Below are 16405 nucleotides of genomic sequence, written 5' to 3'. Positions count from 1 at the left end.
AATTCCATCCTTCCTTCTTGTGGTTTTCTTTTTATTTTGGTTACGGAAGCCTGAATTTCAATATTCATTTTATAGAGTTTTACAATGTGATATGACAATTGTAGGTGAATGAATTGACTCTTTGAATACCTTATATGTTCCAGAATATTCTATGCCACCTAAATACTTGGATTTCTCGTCTCTATCACGTTGAAGCGACTCTTCCTTTGATGATTTGGGTCAACGATAACTTCTATTTCCTGTTTCATATCTATAACAATCTCACTAATTTCTTCTATAATGCTCAGTCGCTAAGTGTCATAATCATGTCTGGACACAGATTATTCTCCGCAAAATCAACAAAAGGAAGCGAGGTGAGCACATTTCTTTCAGAGAACTTTAAATACTAAACTGATACTAGTTTTGGAATAATCACTATGGACATGCGTACATCCTCTTAGTGATTGTTAGTGCAGTTTTGGCAATCCCGAATATTGTTTTTGGATTCAGCAACCCGGACTATTATGATAGAAATAAGTGTATCTTTGTTGCAAGTCCAGTGGATGAGGTAAATTTATTAGGTGTTAGGAACCGCTGTTTAAAACTTCTATAAAATTTCAGAACCTGGCTAATCTTAGTAATACAATATTCTTGATCAAAAGTTTCGTTTTCTTTGTAACAATTCTGGTAATCAATGTCTGGACAATTGTCCTTATCCGAAAGCGATTTGCTCATAAATCCGACAGTCCAAAGGTCAGAACAATGATGAAGAATCTCACAACGATTGCTCTTATCAACACTCTCCTGTTTTTTTTTGTCTTGCTCTATCCTGTTGGTCTCAGTATGGCATTTAATGTTTCAGCAGACATGAAATATAACTTTACAATGATAACATCTGATGTGGTAAGGTCACAAGTTTCTGCTACAAAAACGTATTGGTATTCATTTCAGTTATCTCTATCTCTACCTTACATACTTTTATTTTGTGATCGAAATGTTCAAACAACTTTATTCAAACTAAAGGAGAAGGTTTCACCAGATACAATTGAAGTCAAGCCAAATGGAACTAGTGAAACAAGAAGAAAAACTACCATTGCTTTCACTTAACTTCTTCAAAATTACCCCAAACTCCTTTTGCTTTATTGGCTAGTTACAACTACTATGAATTTTTTTTTGATTTATAGTATCGTATATCAAAAGTTGTGCAGAGAAAAGTTGAGTAAACGTATGAACTTTCCGTTTGTAATATTTTAATAATGATGGGTTATGAAGGTTGTAGTAAGTTGGTGACAGGGTGCACACGAGTTTTTGTTGAGTTTGGCCTTTTTTATCTTTTTTTATTGAATCAAAGAACTGAGAGAGAAGAAAAACGTTTCAATTAGTGATTTTTTCGAATTTGAAAATTTATTTTATTTTTTCCAAGGTCATTATTTCGATTTCATGACCACGCAAAAAAATTATGTTTTCACGTTCAATCCGTCAAATTTTTGCGAAAATTGGGAGTTGAATGTTAAGGGTAGGGACCGCAATGAACGTGGGCAAAGTTATTCATTTTCTTCTCTTGGGACGTCATTGGGAGATTAACAGAATGTTTCAACATTATTCAAATTAAAAAAGCTATCGCACCGGATACAATGGGAGTGAAACAGAATGGAAGTGATTAAATAAGAAGATTAAATACAGTAATCGTACACGGATTTTCATTTTTGTATACCTTTAATTGTTTCACTGATATTTTTCTTTAATTTTCAAATGTATATTTTTTTGCCCAGTTAATTACTTTTGCCTCTAACCTTCTTTTTGTATTTTCAACGGGTATGAACATCCTAACACAGTCTGACTCTCTTGGTCCTTTTTTCCTCTGCAGCCACAAAACAGCAACAAAAGTTCACTACAAAATTAGGTTATTTTTCAACGATCTGAATTGAACTATAACTAATTAAGAAAAAACAAATTACGAAAAATATAGTTTCTCTTTGACCGTTCGCCATGAAAATGAACCTTTCTATGCAGGGCTTTTTCCAGAAGTAATTTTCTTTCATTTGTTTCCAATCATAACAGTTTTTAAATGATTTCGAAATTTAAAGCAATCGTGTTGACAATGAATAATGCTGTACTTGAACATCTTTTCGGTGACATTTACACTCAGTTATCAGCGAAAAAACGTCAAATGACCGTGATGTTATTCGTTTTATTTCCTCAGTCTTAATTTCGGATGATGCACATAAACAACATTCTTATTTCATTTCTGCTGACACAATATAGGAACATTCAATTCCCATTTTCTCTATTTCTTCCTCATCTTTATTCTTGCAAACAGTAAAAAAGGTGAAGAAATTCCTATTCATCATTTCCTCAGTTTTGTTTCTTGTTAACTTTTATTTTCGCGGGCGGAGTGAAGTCCCAGTATTTAAGATGAATGGTTTCAGTGTTGTTGTAACATGCACTGACTATTGTCGATGGTTACGTCGGTTCACTGACGCCCTAATTAAACCATTTGAGCCCGAGTTCTTCCTGATATCATTAAACCTTTATGATGTCTTCCTCACTCTAATTCGGTTGACCATTGCTAATCATAAAGTGTTTACAATTCGTCCTGTTCTTTTCCCCTCTCATCCATTGCTAACAATAAAAAAAGGGTGGAGTCTAACACCCCTCGTATCAAATACATTTTCGGTTTCTGTTCATTTTGATATTTTATTTTCTTTGTCTCTGTTTGTTTCACTTTTTATTCCAATAAGTGGCTTTCGACTAATACCACAAGTTTCAGAATAGAACATGTCAGATCATCTTCGTCGTGAAGCAGAAGAGCTGAAAGATGAAAAAGCCGAAAAGCAGAGTGCATTGAAAATTCGGTAGGCAGAATTAAAAAAAACAGAAATTCTGAAGCTTCTTATTTTTAGAGAGCTTAATGACTCGGCCCCTGGAGAACTTTCCCAGGGACTAATTCATCTACAAGAGCAACATATTTTGAATTTGAAAAAAGAAAATGAAGAGAGGCAGAAATTTGAAAAAAGTAAGAAATATCGACAGTTCAGATGGATTCCTATTTCAAATATTTTAGGAGTTGGAGAAATGAAACAAGAAGAAGAAGAAGAACATAGAGCCAATATATTGGAGCGCATCAAGTTAGCTGAATCTCAAAGTCAGGACAATTCAATAAGATGTGATGCGGTCACACAAGTTGCTTTGGAGAGAATGAAAGAAGCTAGACTGAAATTGGAAGCGGTTCGATTTTATTGTTCATTTGTGTTGTGGAAACACTGTAGATAATTTTATCTGTAATAAATCACAGTAGAAATCAGATATCCGTTCTAACATCTTTCCCACCTATCTCACAAAACAGAGTGTAGTTTCAATTCCCGTTTCTTATCTCTCATCTTTCTGTTTACATGTATTGCGGTAAACTAACGATTAGCAAGGGAACAGTTATGAAATTCCTATTTTTGACATTGCCAGAAAATAACTTGGTTTGGTGAATGTTTTTCTGATACGAACCAATCATTTTCTATTAATCTGAACAGTTCGAAAAACCTTAATTTCAGGAAAAATAGGAACTAGTACTCGAAAACAATTAATTTTTTCAGGAAGCCAGACAGAGAGAGCAAGAAATTGTGGAGGCAAAAGCTAAAACTGCTGTGATTGAAGTAGATGTGACCAAACGAGTTTTTGATGAAGTCGATGCTCAAAAGGATAAGGACGAGTGAGTTTTCTCTCCATATTCGAAGTTTAAGACTGTTTTCTCCAGATTTCTTTCTGAAAGACGTGCTCAGGAACTTTTCGATCAACATGCTGATATTCAGAAAGAGGAAGAACTTGTTTCGGCAAACGAAAGAGCTCAAAAAAAGGAGAATGCTAAAATGGTAAACCTTAGAAACATCAGCGAGGAGGAAATAATGTTTTATTTAAGACAATAGCCGAAATTAGAAGCGACTTGCGGGATCAACAGACAATGGGAATGTATAATTTGAATATTCAACAAAGTGCAGATGATAAGAAGAACAGAAGACAAATCAATGCAAAAATAATGGATGTGAAAACATTGTTGGAAGAATTGGACAGATGGTTTGAGAGAACTGCAGGAGTGGTTAGTTGAATCGCCAGATGGACAGATATGTTGAATTAATTCATAATAATTTAGCTCAATGCGCCTCCAGAACTGTACGAGAAATTGAAGAGAAACAAGAGAATTGCTACCAAAAGTCATCTCGCTAGATTCTCGGAAATTTTGAGCTCAATTTCGACAAGACTCAGTGAAATTGAGCAGAATTTGGCTTTGTTGGAACTAGAAGACGTTCAAATGAATGTGAGTCAAAATACGGTACCTGTTTCTTATATATTTTCGTATTAGGAAGTCATTCGTAACATCAAAACACAAATTTCTTCATTCGGAGAAGTAATCGCAAATCTCAAACTGACTCTGGAGCTCGATGGAATCCCAATCGACCCGACGAAAAGTGGAGAATTCTCCGAATTGAAAAAATCATTGTTTGTAGCTGTAGGTTTTTAATTAAAGACTAAATTTCATATTAGATGACCTCAGATCAACGAAATGGAGTTGGTACCGGAAAACCGTGACGTCATTAAACAACAGATACAAGAGAGACAAATTGAAGCTATGCCACAAATTGAAACTCTTGCTATTCAAAATTAATTATTCTTTATTTTCCACACACTCTTAAAGAAATGTTATCTCTTTTTCGCCTAGTCAAATATTGTTTTTCTAACGTTGGTTGAAACCAATCCTTTACCTTTTGAATTTTTGTAGTTTTCTTACTTTCTAATTCAATTTTAGCTTATTTGATACGTTCTTCAAACTATGGCTTCTCCAGCTCCGAGCAATATCTATGTTCAACGAGAAGTGGCGCGCGAAGAAAAATTAAAAGCTGAGAAGAAAGCAATTGAAGAGGTAAAAAAGCAAAAAAAAATATAGACTGAATGGAACACGTTTGTTTCAGAAACATAATGAAACCTATAGCGCTTTGCGAGCAAAACAGGAAAAGGAGATGGAAGTTGAGAGAATGCAGTCGCAAGCTTTGGCTGAAGAGAAGAAAAAAGAGCTCATTGAGTTGAGAACAAAGTGAGTGAAGCAAGAAACAAGAATTTTAAGTATGAAAATGATTTCAGACAAGCCAAAGAACTTGCCGAGTTGGATGCTCAGATTGACAAAAATCTCAAGGAACAAATCGAACTACGCAAAACAGAAGGAAGGGAAGAAGTTTTGAAAAGAAAGCAGGACCTTGAAAAGAAACAAAAAGAGCTTGAAGAACTAGCTGCAATTCGTCGCTCACAGTTGCACGACTCTTCGGAAATTTTGAGAAATGGAGAGAAATTGAGACAGGAATGCATGACTCGTCTCAGAGAAGACCGAAAGAAAGAGCAAGAAGCGATGAATGCTAAAAAGTTGGAGATGAATCAGAAGCTCCACGAAGTGAGAATCGCTGGAGAAGAGCGTCTTCAGAATTTGGATGAACTACGGATCGAAGAACAGAAGCAACAGTTGTTGAAGAAGGAACGTATCATTTTGAACGGGAGTAAGTAGTTGTTTCCTAGTTATTAAAGCATATTTTATTGAAAATTTTGGTTTTCAGTTACCAACTCCGAAGCATTATCCAGAAGTTTGGGTATTGAAGATAGTTTTGAGTTATTCAAACAGCAATGCAAGTCATTGAGAAATCGTCATAGAGGGTTTTGCAATGAGTATGACACAATTGAACCTGAGGTACTTTAAAGTTTGTTTGAGTGTGTTTCGAAACAATCACTATTTTCAGTTGCTCAAGATGCACGAACGAATGAAGAAAGGCAAAGAATTGGGTGACTGTGATATGGACAATCTTCTTTCCGCTCTCCGCGTATTCAGAGAACAGGCTACTATGTTTAGTGCTGAAGGATCGACGGATGAGATAAACTTCCAAGCTCGAATCGGAGACCTCATTGAGCTCATTCGTTTGCTGATGGCAGAACTAAACAGTATCAAAGCGACAATTGAGGAGTACGAAGACAATGAAGAGGGTTGCAACGATGGAATAGCGGAAAGTTTGGTTAAGATCTCTGATGAGATGCAAAAAGTCGGAGTTTTGATGCAACAGGTGAATACTGAAAATAGTTCTTCTCTCATTTCTGATTTCAGTTCAATGTTATTGGTCGTGATCATCTCCAAGAGACATTGGCTATCCAAATGAAACAAGCTCACTCTTCAAGACATCAAGCTATCGAGAGTGGAGAACGTCCACCAGCATATTCTGGAAAGAAGGTTCCAGTCGCTATCACAGATAACTAAAAATGTATTGAGATTGAGTCTCAGAATTTGATACACTTGATTCTTCTTTTTATTTACGTGAATTTAACCAATCTGTAAATAAATTTTTGGGAGAGATTCTTCTGTTAAATTACAACTATGTGCGAAGGTTGAACAGAACTCCAATAATCGAAGAAAACTTAGTACTCTCTTAAGTTCCGTCTAGAACATCCTGACCATGTATTTCTATTAGAGAGAGTCGGCAAATATGAGAGTGAAGTGGGTTTCAATAACGCAATTTTTCTCGTTTTTCAATTGGTTCAAAAAATAACATTCACTATTGAGAAAGTAGAAGAAATAGAGTGGCTTACAGTCAAGGCTGTCGTAAGGTCGGCCGCGGCTTACAGGGTCGTCGAGGCTGCGGATTAACTAAATGCGCTGAATTTTTTTCACATTGACTAATCTTTCGGTCCTATACAAGGCCGCATGAAGAAGCGAAATTTGTCCATGGCTGGGAAATCCGAAATAAAAGTGTCCCACGGCCGTTTTGACAGCCTTGCTCACAGTGAAAATCGAGAACTCGAGAAGTTGAGAATACATTTTAAAAGAGTTTATTGAGTGAACAAAGATTAAAACATTCCAGCTGGAGTTTCTGACAATGGGAGGATTACTTTTTCACCAGACTCATCAATTTTAGAATTAACTAATTCCTTGAACTGAGAAAGTTCAAGAAAATGATTTTGGTCCTTGACAATGCTGTTCCAAATTGGCACTATATCAGAATAGTCGCAATTATTTTTGCAACTCAATGACTTTATTCGCATTGGTTCTCTTTCTAGTCCAATAAATTTGATCGTCCCTTCCAGATCATCTGAATTCATCAATTTCTCATATAATGAAATAATACAAGATCGAAGGCCCCCGCGGCGATCGGACCATTTTGTTGATTCAAACTGTAAAAATAAGTGTATTATTTCAAAAAACTTTAAAATACCTTGCTTATTTCCGACGTTGACTGGTTCAAACTGATTGATCTTAATTCCCGTGTGTTCCGTGAATACCTACATGATCGATCTTCTTGGCATTTAACAAGAGAATGATCTGGAGAGTTAATTGATGACTCGGAAGTTGTTGCACTTCTCCTCCGTCTCTGTGAAATTTGTGTTTTTTCAATCGTTCTGATTTCTGATAAACAGATTCTAGAATACGAAGTTCCAGGGATTTGATCATCTTCCGTTTCAGAAGTAGCTCTTTCGAAGATGTTTTGCTGTTCAAGCTGCTCTTCTTCTTCTTCTTTATCACTCGATACTTCCTCAATCACCACAGTACTTTTTGGGTGCCATATTGGGAAGTTAAAATGTTCGCGGTGTATTAGATGACCATCTTTGCAAATAGTTCTCAATTTGTGAACACTTGGAACATCACTCATCTCAATTCGTGAAAACTTTTGTAAGACCTCCTCGTACCAACGGACTGTATAATCATTTACATCCAACTGCTCTAAAACATCATTGAGTTTTGAAGCGATATCACAAACACTTTTCTGAAAAAAAATCATAATTTAGAGACCGGATGAATCAAAATACCTGCAGAATTCGAATGAACTGAACATCTTCGAAATTATTATCAATCTTATCCAACTTGTGAAAAATTCGATTCAGTTTATCCAATGTTGTCGTCAATTTATTGGCCAATTCTTCCACTTCGTACAAAACAAGATCAGCGTCTGTTCTCAAAATCGTCGAAAACTTTTTTGTACTGCCACCCTGAAAATGTTCAAAAATATATGAAAACATACTCAATAAGTGTCACCATTTCTTCTTGAAAAGTTCCAAATTGGTTGATTGTTATTCCGATAAGTCGTCTATAACACATTTCAATCCAATCTGACCATTCCTTCTCTTTTTCATCAAATCGTTGTCTCAAATGAATGCAATTCATCAATACAGTGAATTTCCGTTTTTGAAGGACACGAAACTCATTCATTTCCGACTCCATTTCTCTCTCAAAATGTTATCTTTTGAAGATAGTGAGAACCAACTTACTTGTTTCTTTGCTCGTTCTTCTTTTTTTTGTTGTAATTCTTCTGCGTGCTGACGTTGTTGCTCATCAATTTTCTTTTCGAATTCTTCATTTTCCTTTTCCAAATTATGATAATCTTCTATTTTATATTCAGAGTGTTCATTACTTTCCAGTCTATTTAGTTCGATTTCTAATTCGATCTTTGTTCTTTCATTTTGAGCCTGCAAAATGCTACAATTGAAACATTCCAATTATATCCACTAAAAAAGACTCTCACAGTGAGTTCAAGCAAGGGATTTTCAAACTCTTTTTCCATAGAAAGAATATGTTCTGCAGAAGAGTCTACGATCACACGAATCGGCCTGTCTGATGTCCTCGAAACAGTGAAGAAGTCATCACAAAACGGAGAAAGGCTTCTGTTATTGTCTTCATGATCGCATAAATTCTCTTTATCATATCGAACTTCTGCTATATTAATTGATTTTTCTTCGTCATCAGACTTCTGATCCTTTATCGATGTTCCATCTTCGATGGCAGGAACTTTTTTCTGGAAAATATTACGCGAATACAAGAATTGATGGAAAAATAACACTGGATTCGAGAAAACTCACTTTTGGGAACCAACGAAGCGGTAATCGCGCACAGTGAAACAGAATATTATTGCATTGCTCAGCAAGTCTTGTAGAATTAAGACTTTTGATAACGGTAAATGAACTCTTGTGTTCAAAAAAATAATTCCACTTTCTGGATTTTTTAATAAGGTTTTTGGAACTAAAACTTCCATCTGCGATAGGAACGATGCAGAGCTTTTTCTAAAGAAAAATTATTGAAATTACCATTATCAGAAATAAAACTCACAATATCCTCTTCTGTATAACCGTCTTTTTGTCCGTAGATGTATTCAATTTGAACAATAAATTTATTTTCCTGAAACACTTCTTTGTATAAAAACGTTCCCAAAATTGTGAACGCACTGAAGTATAGTTTTTTTGAGTGATCTTGATATCATTCAAACGGTCCAATCTAGTTTTGAATAATTCGAAAAATTGTGAAAGCGTTCGATAAAATCCATCCCAGTTCTGTAAAATAACAAACGATAAGGGTGTATTCATACGAAATAGTTTTCCTGATCCACTAACCATGCTATAATCTCGAAGAATTGATAGAACTATAGATGGGTTTCCACTGTTTTCATGAGATATAGTTTCAATGAAAACATGAAAAACCCGTAGCAAAACATAAATAAGCAGGTTTGGGTTCTGGAAATTTCCCGAGTTTAGTAATTGTCTGGTTGAAAGGAATGCCACTTACAGTCTCAAATGGGCCACTCAATTGTGAGCAATCCGGTTCAGAAGCCATATTTTGATGTTTGTGAACAAAATAAAGTAAATTTGGCAAATCGTGTTTCAAGCAACTTCTCAAGTGGAACAGTAAAAAAGGAATCGCAAAGAAAGAAAACGAGATAAAGAAAAGAGAGAGAGAGTGACCAGAAAACATTGCTACGACTAAAATGCGAAACGGGAGACAATGATAACAAAATATGTACAAACAAACATTTTGATGAGGAAGAAAAAAATGACGTTGAAATAAGATTGAAGAAAATTCTAATTTTAGGTTAGAAGTTTAGAACACAACTTCTTTCTCAGAGTGCTGTCTTTATCTGATTTTCCTTAACGCTGATAATATAGGTTTCCCTAATAATTTCTAGAAAACTTTTTTGGGATGTTATAAAGAATATGTGACATTTTTGTGAGCATTCAAATGATTGACCCTACACACTTCCTACTACTACCCCCACTGAACCACTTCTCTAATCGATCATCGCCTAAGATGTTTTCTTCACTCACCAATGCTTCTCCTTACAATTAAACCGAAGAGGGTTACAACCAAAATGAGAACAATTATACACAACATAGGCAGCGCGACAAAAACTTTATTGAAACTTTTTTATAATTAAATTTTGTTTCAAAACCGGAAAAACGACATTCTCATATTTCCCAATAGAATCTTCGTGCCTGCAAATTTCTCGAAGTTGGGTTGTAGAATAGATCAAATCGGATCTCAAGTTGTCAATCTCGGTCTTCAAATTTTTGAATTTAACAACATCGGCTCCTAGACTTTCAGTTGAATAATAGATAACCAATACCCTCGCGGCGACGTCGACTAGGCATTTCTGAAAATTCGAACTAAAAAAGTTTTCAGAATTCTTATAATGTACCATTAAAACTCGAATAAACATTGCATCCGGATTCTTTTGCTCGAGACTTTCCAGTTTTTCGAAATCGTATTGCAGTGTGTTGTAAGTTCCCATTATATAATTAAGAATTTCACAAGTCTCGATCTAAAAATTATGAATTGTTTTTGTTTTTGAATAGTTAAAACTAGCATACCTGAAGCTCATGCATGTCTATATTATCTAATCTTCTCAAACCGCCGTGATTCGTTTCAATTTCATCAACAAATTCAAGGCAGCGCTTCAAAAAATTGGTAATATTTCGTCTGAAATCAGTGGTCTTCTTTTGTTTTTCATCTCACTAACATCCAATAATTACCTGCTTCCTCGAATCCACACCTTCCAATGCTCTTCCTCTTCTTCAAATCTGCGTTTTGCAATAATACATGACCACAGAATATCAAATCTTTTCTTCGTTTCTGCTTTCATTTTTCGAATCTCCTCCTCAAGTTCCTGTTGTCTTTCTTTCCGTTTTTTCTTTTTCTCTTCTAATTCTTCGGCTTGCTTTTTTTTAATTTTCTCGAACTCTTTTTCAAAAGAGCTGTTGTATATTCCCGGACTATCACAGGAAAAACTGTTTTCTTGAAATAGTTGTGGTGGTGATTGGTTTGTGTTCTTTGCAATAGGAGTCTTGTGTGTCACATCTTTCAGTTCGCCATTGTATTCAAACAATATTTGATTCAAGTCGTAAGCTGATAAAAAACATGCAATAAAAGTTGTTCATTTGTTTTTAAATCTTACGTCGCGGTTCTTCATAAGTTGTTTCTTTTGGACGCAAGTTCATCATTGGCTCTGTCAATCTGATAGACATTATTTATACGAATCGAACATTTAAAATGTTTTGCTTACGTTATACCACTGAATTTTACTGTTCGATCATTTTGTAAGTTATCCCATTGTTCATTAAAATAGTTTGTCGGAGAATAGTTTTCTGATATGATTTTTCTGAAATAGTCAAGTATTGATGAGATTTCTTTTCTCAGACTTACCTTGTTGAATTTTGCTCTGTTTGATTTGATAGACCTGTCAGAACATTGGCATGTTCGTCAAAACATTCTCGAGAGCTCCGAAAATTATAATGACTGCTCTCGGATGAACTAACATTTGAATATCTAATTTCTGTGCTTGTAGACCGTGAGTCCTTCATTCTCGAATTAGATTTGTTTTGTTGTGGTAGCGTCTGTATAGATGAATTGAAAGTTCTGAAATGTGAACACTGGGTACAAATGTTTAAAAGGAGTACATTTGCTTTTAGGCTAAAAATATATAAAGATAAAGGTAATGATTCTGCCCAGACCCACGTATTGCTATCTCCATTCACTTGAAAAACGTGAACACTTGCAGGTTGATGGATGGTTTGTGGGTTGCTTGAGGTTTCTCCCGCTACTTGATCGTCAATTGAGATTTCCGTAACTCCGTTTTGTCTGAAAACTTAGAAAATAGTTTTTAGATTAAAATTGACATGCTACCTGGAATGATAAACGTTAGGACTTTTCCGATAACTTATTGAGCTATGTGTTGCTGAGAAACCTGTGTTTCGCTTATTCCCATTGGAAATGTCAACTTCTGTTTCTTGTGTTTTCTGTTGTATCATCAATCTAGCGTTTCTGACATCTTCTGTGTTCATTTCGACTTTCTGAAGCATCAATTATGAAAATTCAGAGAAAAGAGATCACTTACTTCTACTTTTCCGTTGTAAAAAATTGCAGCTTCATCTCGAGTTGTGAACTGAAAGTCAATTAGTTAATATTAAATTGAAATACATATACTCTCACATTTTCGTACAGTCCTGATGCGTATTCTATCGAAAAGTCGAAAACATTTTGCTTCCTGGCTTCCGAAATCAGAAAATCCGCGTCTGCTCTGTATTTCCAGTAGAACCGGTCCCAGTTCGAAAAAGTCAAACTCATGTTCAGAGTAACTTAAAATCACAAACTTACCTTTGAAACAATCGAATCCTTCAGGTCTCTCACAAATTCAGGGACGCATTTGACCAAATTAGTCGTTCCACTCACCGTTTCATTAGCAGACTTCGGATTCCACTTAGTCAAAAAGTCAAAACAAAACTTCGAATCCTGAGAAACGCGTGTACATAGAGCAGGACCCTAAAAGTGATGAATATTCATTTCACAAACTAATCGACATACGTTTTCGACTTTTATTTTCTTCAAATGTGTGCACAATTTGGTTATGAAATTCCGACTTTTCATAAATTCATCATAATTGCCCTGTAACAAAACATTCCAAATTTTGTTTTTGAATAAAATACCAACTTGCCTTCTTAGCACATTCGTTAAAAATTTGAATAATTTTTTCTGTCAATTCCAGCTCAACAACCATTTTTTAGAAAATGCTAGTTGAACCAACAATAGAAATAGATGAGAATGAGAGAATGAGAGAGAGTGAGGGAAACGAAAGTGAACTACACACATTGCTATGTCTAAAAGAAATGTGTTGTTGATAAATGTTATTTACAGAAGAATTTGTGATGAGGAATGAGTTTACTAATCGGAAAAAAAGACAATGTTTGAAGTCTAAAGGGACCATGAATTCGAAAGTGAAAAAAAAATTGATGGCTTCTTCAAGATCTGAAAAGACATATAAACTATAGTTAACTATTATAAACGGTAGGTAACTGTTATTATTTTGGGTCTTTTTACTTCTTACCGCAACCGATAATTTCTGGATTTCGACTTCAGCGATTATCTAAATTTCAATTTGTTCATTCTTTTTTAAAGTTGTTACATTTTTCTATCAACTCCAGCTCAGCGATCATTTTCAAAAACAGCTAGTTTTCAAACTTTAAAAACAAAACAAGAAAAATGAATCAGATTGAGAGAGTGAGAGAAGCGAAAGTAAACTACAGATTGTAAGTCTCTTGCAAAAGAAACGCGTTGTAGTTGGAAACTATTTACAAAAGAATTTGTGATTAGGAAGGAAATAAGATGTTGTGAGTCAAGCAGTTATAATAAGTAAATGAGAGCAACGCATTTTATGAGGATTACTTTATTGAAAACAAAATCCAATAATTGAAAACTTCTTTCTAGTTTCATATTGTTACGATCAATTAAATCTTCTTCTAGCGGATGTGGATTGTTTGAATTTCTCCCCATGGCGTCTCAATTCCGCTTCCGCTTTTTTCTGCAAGAGTAATGTATATTGAAGATATACATCACAATGAACATACGTTCATATCAGATCGCTGTTGCTGAGCCAGCTTTACTTCTCTCTCATATTCTCTGTTCTGCTCATCAATTTTTCTTTGAAACTCTTCGTGCATTTTCCTATATTCCTCTTCTGATTCGTCATCTAATGAGATTATTGTTTCGACATCTGATATACACGATTCAGGACTACTGAAAATGAGTTTCAGGTTGTATGAAAATGAAATAAATAGTACAAACCGTTTCATTTGTGGAAAATGAACGTAGTCATAACTATCAGGAAGATGTCCGTTTTGACAAACAATTCTCAATTTCCTAATAGAATATATCGAGCTTGGTTTCAAGTTCTCCATCTGCTCTTCGAGATTCTCAAATCCATCGCGGTCTGTTTCAAGATTTTCAATTGCTTCCACTATTTCCAAGAGTTGGTTTGCCACGTCGGCCAGACACTTCTGTGAATGTAAAATTTTTGAGGTTTTGATCTGAGAGAGTTACCCTCAGCACTTTTGGAAACAAAGAATTGTGATGTTCTTCTTCTAGAACTTTCAATCTCTTAAACTCGTTTTCAAGAGCAATATGAGTTCTTAGTACTGATCCTAAAAAGTTTGAAAGCTCATAGAGTCTGGCTTCTTGTTCCTGAAAATTATATTAATTGAGTTTTGATAGATTAGTTAGAACCTCAATATTTTCGAATTCTCTGTCTTCTAATGATTGATAGGCTTTTTCAAACGAAGAAAAATGCTGGTGAAGTTCGGTGATATAATTTCTGAAAAAAATATTTCATGTGATCATAGCTTCTTTGTGAATCAAAACCTGCAACTCTGGACACAATCTATCCAAATCTTTTCTAGATCATGATCTGAGATTCTCACTTCTGGAATTTTCTCTGGTTTCGAAGTTTTCTCAAATTGATTTGTTTTTGATTCGAATGGTTTTTGTGATCTGAAAGTATCTTTTATACATTTTTTTTGCCAGGATTTTCATACATTTCCGTTTTGTCTAGCATTGCCGTTATCATATTCACAGTTTCCTTCTTCCAGAGTTCTTCTTGTTTCTTGAAACCTTCTTCCATTTTAGTTTCGCTTTTCACGTTCAGCTTAGTCTCCAAGCTTTGAATTTCTTTTTTCACGAATTTTCGAATTTCAGTTTGAGATTCAGACAGAGTTTGTTCAATTGACTGTCTGAGAGCATTTAGCTCGATTCGCATTTCTTCTTTCAATATCTTGAGTGGTTCTTCATTTCGTTTTAGTTTTGAAATAATTGATTTTTGTAGTTTGGACTCAGATTGCTCTATTTCTTCTTCTAGTTTTTCCTTTAAAATTATCTAGAGTGGTATGACCTTTTTCTAAACACTTACCTTCATGTCGTTTTGTAATATTTCGAAATTCACGAATCTCTGTTCAAAGTGGATTTTTTGACTCAAAATCTCTTTTTTCAAGTTTTCGATGCTTTCCAGGCTATCAGGATAATGAGAAATAGTTGAAGAAGACTTGATGGCGGTGAGTTTCTGCGTAGAAACCTCTGAAACAGAAAATTAATGGGTTTTCAGAAATTAAGGTTAAAAGAAATACTCTCGTGTGCAAATGGAGCAGGTCCTTTAGATTCCTTATTCTCAAGTGTCAAAACCTTTGTGTCATGGCGATAATTGGCAGCGCTGTCTCTCGCTTCGAACTGAATCAGTCTATTTTTTGTTATATTTCATTAAAAAACGCACCGATTCGAACAATGACGGAACATTGACACTATCGTAAAAGTTTCTGTGCTCAATGACCACCTGAATCCATTTTTGTTTTCTTCCTTCTAGTATTATCTTATCAGCAGTTGATCGGTATTTCCAGTAGAAGTCATCCCAGTTCTTAAAAAAGAGATATTTTTTGACAGACTGTCATACATACCTTGCTACTGATGGCTTGTTTCAAATCTTCACAGAATTCTGGAATATACTTTTCCAGACTTTCTGTGATTTTTCGTGACGATCTTCGTGGCACGGTATCCGGATATTTAGGCAGAAATTCAAATAACGATATGCAATTTTGAGATAAAATTTTACACAGACGATCCTAAAAAGTCGTTTTTGTCATCAAAAATAATTAAAATTATGAAACCCATACACTTTCAAACGTGATCAATCGGAGATTTTCACTGAGCCTGCTCAAAAATTGCTGGTAATCGTTGAAGAAGTTGATATAGTTTCCCTGAACAGTTTCTCCCAAAACTCTTATTTTTTATTCGTGAACAACTCACGGAATCGTTGCAATAATAGAAACATTTGATCATATCTTCCGATATTTCCAATTCAACAGCCATTTTCAAGAAATAACTGGAAGGAGGACGGAGAACTGAAAAAAAACTGTTTGCGGCGAGTGTAAACTCGTGTCTTGAAAAAATCACGACCAGAAAAAAACTGATAAGAAATGTTTACTGTTAAAAAAGGTTAATAATAGAGTATTTAAGAGCAATAGAAACATAAAATGTAAAATGGAGAGTGTGTGGTTGATGACATCACAAAATCAAAAAGCCAGATTCAAGAAGATTTATTCTTGATTAAAGGCGGATGAGTAGCAATCTCTGGGATTAAACATCGAGAAAGAGTGCAAGAGGTTTGAAATTAGTACCATATTTACTGGGAAAGAGAAATTTCTTATGCCGAAATTGTTGTTCGGAAGCCGGGATTCTCAGATCATTGTGAACTAATTCATGTCCTTTTGTTAATTAATAGATGCTTCTTGAAACTGCTTCAGAATTTTTGTGAGTTCTCGATCTGTCCGT

At 34.9% G+C, this 16405-nt stretch overlaps 5 protein-coding genes across 5 annotated transcripts; 3 read left to right on the top strand and 2 right to left on the bottom strand.

The window, feature by feature from the left end:
• Positions 1-91: 91 nt before the first annotated feature.
• Positions 92-1086, top strand: GCK72_018920 (uncharacterized protein; the record flags this gene model as incomplete). The annotated part of the gene is made up of 5 exons (XM_053732805.1): positions 92-100; positions 144-353; positions 401-547; positions 601-882; positions 931-1086. The coding sequence occupies 5 exons, from the start codon at positions 92-94 to the stop codon at positions 1084-1086; spliced, it is 804 nt and encodes a 267-aa protein (XP_053581718.1).
• A 1671-nt stretch (positions 1087-2757) lies between these two features.
• Positions 2758-4633, top strand: GCK72_018919 (uncharacterized protein; the record flags this gene model as incomplete). The annotated part of the gene is made up of 9 exons (XM_053732804.1): positions 2758-2834; positions 2883-2995; positions 3044-3207; positions 3567-3682; positions 3728-3842; positions 3890-4066; positions 4121-4285; positions 4331-4477; positions 4523-4633. The coding sequence occupies 9 exons, from the start codon at positions 2758-2760 to the stop codon at positions 4631-4633; spliced, it is 1185 nt and encodes a 394-aa protein (XP_053581717.1).
• Positions 4634-4798: 165 nt separating this feature from the next.
• Positions 4799-6259, top strand: GCK72_018918 (uncharacterized protein; the record flags this gene model as incomplete). Its single annotated transcript, XM_053732803.1, has 6 exons — positions 4799-4888; positions 4938-5059; positions 5107-5513; positions 5571-5701; positions 5751-6047; positions 6110-6259. 6 exons carry the CDS (start codon positions 4799-4801, stop codon positions 6257-6259), a joined length of 1197 nt encoding a protein of 398 aa, XP_053581716.1.
• Positions 6260-10172: 3913 nt separating this feature from the next.
• Positions 10173-12382, bottom strand: GCK72_018917 (uncharacterized protein; the record flags this gene model as incomplete). Its single annotated transcript, XM_003110366.2, has 11 exons — positions 10173-10412; positions 10458-10580; positions 10630-10738; positions 10792-11164; positions 11214-11272; positions 11322-11417; positions 11462-11674; positions 11774-11896; positions 11942-12108; positions 12153-12200; positions 12248-12382. 11 exons carry the CDS (start codon positions 12380-12382, stop codon positions 10173-10175), a joined length of 1686 nt encoding a protein of 561 aa, XP_003110414.2.
• Positions 12383-13535: 1153 nt separating this feature from the next.
• On the bottom strand, positions 13536-15943 carry GCK72_018916 (uncharacterized protein; the record flags this gene model as incomplete). Its single annotated transcript, XM_053732802.1, has 13 exons — positions 13536-13613; positions 13660-13828; positions 13877-14088; positions 14132-14272; positions 14315-14402; positions 14450-14578; positions 14623-14948; positions 14994-15157; positions 15208-15307; positions 15351-15410; positions 15532-15696; positions 15748-15831; positions 15881-15943. 13 exons carry the CDS (start codon positions 15941-15943, stop codon positions 13536-13538), a joined length of 1779 nt encoding a protein of 592 aa, XP_053581715.1.
• Between the last annotated feature and the right edge of the window lie 462 nt (positions 15944-16405).

This window comes from Caenorhabditis remanei, chromosome V, assembly GCF_010183535.1.
Source record: "Caenorhabditis remanei strain PX506 chromosome V, whole genome shotgun sequence".
Lineage (NCBI taxonomy): Eukaryota > Metazoa > Nematoda > Chromadorea > Rhabditida > Rhabditidae > Caenorhabditis > Caenorhabditis remanei.
The sequence above is the reverse complement of the archived record's forward strand: the minus strand, read 5'-3'. Positions and strand labels throughout refer to the sequence as shown.